The sequence below is a fragment of the Clarias gariepinus genome, chromosome 19 (genome assembly GCF_024256425.1).
Source record: "Clarias gariepinus isolate MV-2021 ecotype Netherlands chromosome 19, CGAR_prim_01v2, whole genome shotgun sequence".
NCBI classification, from domain to species: Eukaryota; Metazoa; Chordata; class Actinopteri; order Siluriformes; family Clariidae; genus Clarias; species Clarias gariepinus.
Window position 1 is genome coordinate 12,931,340 of NC_071118.1, and position 9,072 is coordinate 12,940,411.

Genomic DNA, 9,072 nt, shown 5'->3' on the forward strand with positions numbered 1-9,072 from the left:
CAGGCAGTGGGCCAAACCACTGTGAGGAAGGGGAGGGAGGAAGGGGAGGGGGGAGGGGTGGGGAGGACTCAACTGGTTCTAAATGCTTTTTTGCTGAGTCTTAGGTATACATACATCTATTTTTCACAATAGAGAGTGCGACTTTTTAAAAATATATATATATATATTTTGGGGGATTTACGCCCACGTGTATTACATGTACTTATTGTAAGTATTTAGAACATTTGCAATACAATTCTGCTTACATGAAGAAAGGCCTTAGTCAGAGAGCTGGCCAAAAACCTGATGGTCACTCTTACTGAGCACCAGAGATCCTGTGTGTAGATGGGGAAAATGTTACAGAAGGACAACCATCACTGCAGCCATCCACCAATCTTGGTTTTATGGAAAAGTGGCTAGACTGAATCCTAAAGCCTGCTTGGTGTTTGCAAAAAAGCACCTAAAAGACTCTCAGACTGAGAGGAACAAAATTCTCTGGTCTGATGAAACCAAGAATGAACTGTTTGAACTTAATTCCAAATGTTATGTCTAAAAGGAAACCAGGCACAGCTCATCACTTGCCCACCAACATCCTAGCAGTGCAGCATAACAGCTACATCATGCTGTGGTATTTTTTACCAGCAGGAACAGTAAGATTTGTCAGGGTTGAGGGAAAGCTGAATGGAGCAAAGAACATAAATATCCTCAATGAAAACATGTTTCACAGTGTTCAGGACCTCAGACTGCCTTCCAACATGACATGATCCTAACCACACAGCCAAGACCACACATGTGCTTGTCCTAGAGTGGCCTAGCCAGAGCACTGATTCAAACCCTATTCGACGTGAATGTTCATGAGATGATATTTAAACAAAAAACACCCCAATCCATCTGTGCAAAGCTTGTTGCATCATGCCTAAGAAGACTCTAAGCTGCTAATTGCTGCCAAAGGTGCTTTAACAAAGTACAGAGTAGAGGATCTGAATGCTTAAAATATATGTGATATTTCACTTTTTTATGATTAATAAATCCAGACATTTCTAAAATTCTGTTTTTACTTTGTTAGTATGGGGTACTTAAAAAAGTGAACGGGGGTGTGGTAGCAAACAAATTTATAAGGACCAGGACATTTTATGACTTAAAAAAGACATAAAAAAGATCAGAATGAGTGCTTTAAAATTATGAGACTACCCTATTTCCATTTAAAGATGAAAAGTACAAACATAATGTACAAAATATATACTTTTGAAATTCTACTACATTATAGGCAATGGAAAAGTGTGGTACCTTATTTTTTGATTTAAAAAAAAGTCCTATACAACTGCAAGATACAGAGCAGTTTTCAGATCTTTAAGTGTAAAATGTTGAACAGTGAATAGAAACTTAGAGACATGTAGCATGAAGTGAAAGTATAACTACAAAAGGCCACAAGTAAATGCATAATATATACAATAAAACAACATAAACAAAAGATGCAAGTAAAACAAATCAACGAGGAATCAATTTTATGTCAATTCTCTTTGAAAGTCATGCTAAATGTCATTGTAATTGGTTATGAAAAAGCAAAATTTAATGCGTATTAGGAAAGCCACATTAAGCAGAAAATACAGGTTTAGAGTTTTAAAATCACCAAGTTGTTTTCTTAATTGCTGAGAACATTTATTTAAATTTAAAACCTGCAAAAAAACGTAAAAGTAATATCTGTTTTTTGTGCGTACTTCAGAACAGCCATGACGTTTAAAAAAAAAAAGTATTTAACACTTTAGTCTTCCCTGCAACTGGTGATGTATGAACAATTTAGTCAGCTCTGCTTCCTCTGTTTTTATCTGCAGCTCTCAGTAATTTTCCACTGCCCCTGCGTCTTTTAGGAGGAAACAAGTGTGTCCCAAACGCCACCCTACTCCCTACGTCAGCGCACTACGAAGGGCACACGCGCAACAGTAGTCTACGGGTAAGTTCGCACATGCGCAGTAAACAGTTAGTCGTTTTTGAACACGTCCCTTGTTTTTTAAAGAGCGACATCGAAAAAACGAGAGTTTTCTTCAGTCCCTGAGCTGAGAGAGACAGTCAGGCCGCCGTGAACTCTTCCGAGGCCGGATGGTCAAATCCAACCTCCAGCGGATCCTCAACAGTCATTGTTTCGCCCGTGAAAAAGAAGGAAAACCTCAGTGTCAAAGCCAAATGGATGCTTTAAATCGTAACACTCTTTCTGACATGATTAGCAAGTAAGTAAAGAAGGAGGAAGCGGTGGTGGGGGAAGGGTGACTAGGCTGGATTATTAACGCTGACACTCTTTCATGGACAAAAATATTTCGTGTGAACATTTTGAGCTTCTTTTAGGGTTGAATTTAGTTCAGATATATTTTAATATTTTTCGCAATTTCAACTGTTGAGTCTAAAAAAGTGCTAGGAAGCTACGGCAACGCAGTTTAAATAACATCGTTGTCACGTTTTAGTGTCGTGAAAATAAAAATAAAATATGTTAAATTTCGGTTACTCCCTATTTTACAAGCACGATATATAATGCCAAATATCAACGGCTATTTTAATCATAGGAAAATGACGAAGCAGCTAGACGGATTAGCACATTACCGTTAAGGTCGCAGTATATTTAAACTGTAAACTCGGTGGTTAGCTAACAAGCTAGATTTTCTCCCTTGTCCCTTTAACCATTTAACCAACTCTCAACACGTTCAACACATTACTAAGCCACTATTAAAATGTTAGTTGTTTTCTATTTTATATGTTCTTGCTAGGAAAGTAAACTAGCATTATTAGCTTAGCCGTCTAGGCCTCGTTGCTTGGCAGTTGCGTCACAGGTTCCTCATTGTGACGTCACCGGACTGACGGCTCCGCGACGTCGTGTGTGTTTTTTCTTTATGTTTCGCGTTCCAAGTTTGGTTATTTAGATCCCTAAACCTACACACAAGGAAAAACTTATCAAGGAAATTTATCTCCGCCTCCTAGGATGTATTGAAAGTTAGCATTGCATTATCATTTCAAAATAACTTTGGTGTAAAAGATTTAACATGTGTTTAAATTCAATGTGAAAAAGGTCGTATAAATCTAATTACGATATAAACCTTGTTCCTGCATTAACGTGTAAACATGAGTAAACGTTAATACATTTGTCAAGTCTAAACAAAAGCATCTTCACACATAATACAGTAAAGTGTTGGACTAGTATGGTGTGATGCTAAATAACACGTTGTAATGTACAGTATTTTTAGTGCGGAGGAGGATGAGGTGTGAGCTGCTGTTCTGAGCGACAAGGGTCAAAAAAGCTGCAAAAATGCTGTTTATTTGCACTAAGTAACAAAAAGAAAAGAACCTCTGCCATGGATTTTTAGTTATATAAATTATTTACTAAAACAATTGAGCAGTAAGTTTTAATTTACGTTTTTTTTTTTTAAGTTTTGTACAAGTTCAACTTATCTTTAGCTGCTTGCAATTCTCAGGCAGCTTTTTTTTTTTTTTTTTTTTTTAAGATTTTTTTTTTTTTAAGTTTTGTTGTATGTGGTGTTCAAAGTCCCAGAAGAGTCATTCATGGCAATCTAAATTAGAAGCCAGTTGTGACAGCTCTTGAGATGTCATAATAATTACTGGGAATGGGAATCATCAGAGACTACCTGATACCATATCGTTATGATAACCAGGCACTGATTTAAATTTTTGCTGTTTTTTTAGATATCCACATTCATCGTTATAAATATTTTTTCCTCCCAGGTTTCATTATATTTCTACACAATAAGCTTGGTTCTAGTCCAGTTTTTTGCCAAAGCAACTGGTAGCCAGTAAAGTGTGCTTACATAAATTAAGAGATGCACTTTGTCTCTGGGGCAGTTAAATGTGATGGAATCATAAAGATGACATTAAACTTTAATGAATGTCGTTATAGTGTGATGCCTCAGGTCAGTGCCTCGCTAAGCATGTATCACCATATTCATCCTGGTTTAATGACTTCACTTATGTTACCTTAAAGCTGTTCTCAGTGGTCATCTTTTAATTTGTAAATGTCTGGGATTCAGCTAGCATTGCAATCAATCTTGTTCTTCTGACCAAGATCATGCTGTAATGTATTTATTAATTTGTACTTATTATTTTTATATCCTTTTTTACTTTCCCTCTACTCTCTAAATCACTTACATTATAACATAAAAAATTGGTTCGAATAAATCAGCTTAATATTTGATGTGAATCTTGTCATGAAGTAGCCTGAGAAGCTGATATGGCAATAAATCCTAATACAAACAAACAGCCAGGTTTGAAGATGAATTATTTCTGTTCAAACTAGAGTGAGCGTAAATTATCAGACGAATGTTTTCAAATAGAGTTTGCTTTTTAACAAAGAGATCGCAAATCATTAAGATCATGTTAATAACCTCCTTTAGTACATCGTTTTATAGTTGAATTATATATAAAGTTTGGTGAACGAAGTCTAATAGCCTTTGTCTTTGTGTAGTCTGTCTCTTAGTTGTAGTAGTACTCCTGGTCCTGGGCCTCTGTGGTGTTCCTGATGCCCCTCTCCCACCCCTGAAGATCCCAGGTGGGCGAGGGAATGGCACACGGGATCACTCTCCCTCAGCTCGGCCACTCTACACGGTAAGATAAAATGCACTTTGGATAATTTAATTGCTCCACATAGACACTTGCCCAGGTGCGTTGAAAACACTGACAGAACATGTATTACATTTATGCACCTTTTTTCCCTATTAACTGTTTTGTTCATCCATTTATTGCGCCTGCTAGAACCTACAGATTCTGGAGTGTTAACTTTAAATTGAGGTGGTTAACTAATTGAGAAATAGAACTGTTGCTTTCAGTGTATACAAATCTATAATGTGTAACATGAATATAGAGGTCTCATAGTGAATATCTAAATTTGTGATGTGCTAATACACTGGCTGGCTACAATATGCAAAACGGTGATGCATTTTTAAACACTGTTTGAAGAATTGACCATGTTTTGCACATTTTTAACATGCAATGTTTTTTATCTCCAGGACAGGAAGTTAAGTGTGATCGAACGTCCTGCAGGAGGTGGCCGACCGGCGACTCTGCACTTCCTCAGCCGTCCCACTGTCTCTCATGAGATTAGCTGGGATGCAGTTGTTCGCGGTGAAGCCCTTTACGTAGAGATTCCTCGCGAGCCATTTCCAGAGGGCAGCAAGGAGAGGTCGGGGGTCACAAAGGGGCTGGGGGGTTGTTGAATGGCTAAAAGTTTTTTTTTTTTTTTTTTTATTGAATGATGGTATAAATAATAGTAATTAGTAATTAAAATGTATCTCTTTTGCTTTCTTCAGCTTTGCATCTCTGCTGGAGTTTGCTGAAGAACACCTAAAGGTCAACAGCGTGTATGTTTGCTTTTACAAGAACAGAGAAGATCGTGGTATGTTCTAGCTTGATTTCAATTTTAATTTTTTTGTCCTTAATGGAGAGTGTGGAAAGTGTCATGATGTATGGCTTTATCTGTGTAGCTTTATTCTAAGAAATGGGTGGTTTTATAAATACAAATATGTGCAAAATTATTTACTTCAAATATATATATATTTTGGCTCCAATCCATGCACTCTACTTGTTTATAATCTGATTTTAAAAAAATGTGCAATGTTCTTTATAATTCAAATAAACTCCTGCTGACACTTTTTTTTTTTTTTTTTTTTTTTTTGTGTGTGTGTGTGTGTGTGTAGCTAAGTTGGTGCGTACGTTTAGTTTCCTGGGCTTTGAGGTTGTGAGTCCGGGCCGTTCTCCTGTCCCTCCTCGACCTGATGTTTTCTTCATGGCCTACAACTTCGATAGAGACACATCCGATGAAGATTAGACTCCTCCTTCCCATTCCTTATTTCACATCTTTTATTTAATTTTTTCCGTCATTTTTCACATCACTGCTTTTGTTACTTGTAATAGAGCCGATTTATTGATGTAATGCGGGCTGACATTATTCCTGTCATTTATCATTCCTTCATCTTGAGCCTTTTTTTTTTTTTTTTTTTTACGTTTTCATCTATATTATAATCCTGTTTAAGAGAAAATCATTAGTATGTTGTAATTCTCAGAGCTATAAAAATCTGTTTGCTTTATTTTGAATGTACATCAAAGGTCATTCGGTTTACACTGTTTATTTTAGGTACTGTTCAATGCTTCAATTTGTTTGGCTTTAAGATTAAAAGTGAGTTTTAAAATTTTGTAAGTCAGAGAAAAAGTGTAATGATTTTGTAAGTTCTGATGCTCGGTGCTTCATAGCCGAGTCGAACTAGAAAGTAAGCTTTGTAGGGCATAAAGGTGTAAGTGCTAAAGCTTCTGCCAATTGAGTGACGATCCTGTTGGGTGAAAATTGGTACGATGCCAAAGTGGACTTAATGCCTGCTCTTTGCCTCTGCGTTTTTGTGAATCATATAACTTGCATTTGATGAAAATCGCCATCCCTGTCATGGTTTGCCTCTGTTGATGTTTCCAGCTTTAGTGTTGTGCTTACGTGAGAAATAAAATGGATTTAAAATAAAAGTGGCTGTGTTATTTTCTACTGTAGCAATCAAATACAGTGTATGCTTTTATCCAAACAACTTTTTTTTTTTTTTTCTCCCTCTCTTACTTATGTTTAGTGCAATGCAGGATTTTCCAACTATGGGTTTGTGTGCACACCTAGTGGCTCCCAAATGTGAAAAGTAATATATTTTATCCTAATGTTTAGAGTAAACCTTTATTTACCTAACAAATTTTTAGATTCTTTACATTTTCTGCCAACATAAACTTTATTTAGATTTAGGGCAAGTAAACTTTATTTAGATTTAGGGCAAGTCATTTAGGATAAAATGGGATGAGGTCACGGTCCTTTAAGGCCCATATTACCATTATGCAAATTTATATCTAACTAACAAGTACTTTCCCTAAACTTTCTCCTGGGAGCAGTCAAATATGCATCTGTCTACAGTAGGGCCCAAAATTCCCTAAACATGGTTCTTATTTTGTTGAGTTTTGTTAGTCTGATTTCTAAGCAATCTAATAATCTCTATATTTACAGAAGTCTATTGGCCTAGGTTAATTTTATTTTCCTTAATTCAACCCAAATGCAATATTATATGTCTCGTGGCCCTTAATGAGCTGTGAAACGAATTGCAACAAAGAAATTACATCATTGACAAGTCTATATATATTCTAAGCAGCACTAAGATCAAGATACCAAATTTGCAGGCTTTTTATCTGTTTAATACTTATTCAATTATTTTTTCAAATGTGCCAGTTAAAAATCTGTCAGCCAGGAGCCAGCACCCCTGGAGCAGGGGTAAAAACTTTGCTCAAGGGCTCAGCAGTGGCAGTTGGGCGGTACTAGGGATTTAATCATTTCAGCCACCACTGCGCCTAATCTACTTATTATACTACATAATTTCAGGTGTTACACTTTAATAATACAGGAAATCATCTACTTTCTGAGATAATCATTATGATTGCTTTTATTGAAGCTCTGGGCTTGGATTAGGCCTAGTCTTTGGATTAAAAAAAAAAACATCTAAGAATATGGCACTTAGAGGACAGTCAACTTCCACAAGAGGGAGCCCTTACTACTCTTTTTCATCCCCTCCCTAAAATATAGTGAACAAATAATTCGCCAGCTACAGAAAATCTTTGAAGTATGAAAAAGCTCTGGTCCTTACCCTTTTCACTTGTTTTTGGTTTGTCTTTGAGATTTTGTTTGTGACACACGCTGGATCTATCATAAATAATCTAAACATCATTTGAATCTATACAATGCTCACATTACATTCATATTTTATTATTAATACATAATTTTAACATGAACTGATCAATATAATGTGATGTATTTTATGAACAAATACCCACAGAAGGCAGCACGGTGGTCTAAGGGTTAGCACTGTTGCTTGCACCTCCAGGGTCCGGGTTGAATTCCCAGCCAGGCTCGATTCCCGTCTCTCTGCATGGAGTTTGCATTTGGTCCCTGTGCGTGGTGGGTTTCCTCCAGGTACTCTGGTTTCCTCCCACAGTCCAAAGATATGCAGGTAAGGCTAATTGGCGTTCCCAAAAGAAATTGCCCGTAAAATGAGTGAGTGTGTCTATGTGTGTGTGCCCTGTGATGGATTGGCACCCTGTCCAGGGTGTACCCCGCCTCGTGCCCCAAGTCTCCTGGGATAGGCTCCATGTCCCTGCACCCCTAAATTACATTATTTAAATATTAAATATTTACATATAAAATTACAATTAAATTTACTTCTATATTTCCATTAATTTAACTACTTCTTGTTTTTATTTTTTGACTGAACCCATATTTGCTGTTTTCATACAAGCATTTTAATAGTAATTGTAATAATAATAATAGGACTGTGGCCTCGCACAATTGAAATTTTGATTCCTGCCTTAGGTCTTTGTGCATGGAATTTGCATGTTCTTTCCATGCTTGGTAGGTTTCCTCCGGGTACTCTGGTTTATTCCCACAGTCCAAAGACATGTAGATTAGGCAAATAGGCGTACCGTCAAATTGTCTGTAGTTTGTGTGTGTACCCCGCCTCATGGCCTAAGTCTTCTGAGAGTCTCCGACCCTGTACATAGGATAAGCGGATAAAAAGATAAAGGATATGATGGTGCATGCATTAATAATGATAATAACAATAACCATAATATTAACACAATAACATTATTATTATTATATTTACCATAATAACAACAACAATTATTATTATTAATTTAATAATAATAATAATAATAATATCTATACAATAACATTATTATTATATTTACCATAATAACAACATTTATTATTGTTAATATAATAATAATAATAATAATAATAATAATAATAATCTGCATCCCATTAAAAATCATAAGGGTGACACATTTATCGACCACAGTTTTGAAATGATATATTTGGGATTTGTAGAATAATTTAATTTACATTTAAATTAACTAAAGCCTAAAACAGGACAGCAACAAGCTAATTTACACACAACCCCAGAGATGCGCGTGGCGTCTTTAAAAAGGCGCGAAATTGTAACGTCGCGTGCTTGTTTTTTTCCTCTACTGGCGCCACGTGACTGCTTTGAGTGAGTAACGCCTCCTAAAGCCGAGGGAGAGAGAGAGAGA

General features: G+C 36.3%; 1 protein-coding gene across 1 annotated transcript; it reads left to right on the forward strand.

Moving 5' to 3' along the window:
• The first annotated feature begins 1,998 nt into the window (after window positions 1-1,998).
• On the forward strand, window positions 1,999-6,483 carry oaz1b (ornithine decarboxylase antizyme 1b). The gene is given in 6 exon segments (XM_053479039.1): window positions 1,999-2,204; window positions 4,442-4,493; window positions 4,495-4,581; window positions 4,983-5,155; window positions 5,283-5,368; window positions 5,670-6,483. Coding segments are annotated over 6 exon segments (657 nt in total). The 5' UTR covers window positions 1,999-2,076; the 3' UTR covers window positions 5,801-6,483.
• Window positions 6,484-9,072: the final 2,589 nt, after the last annotated feature.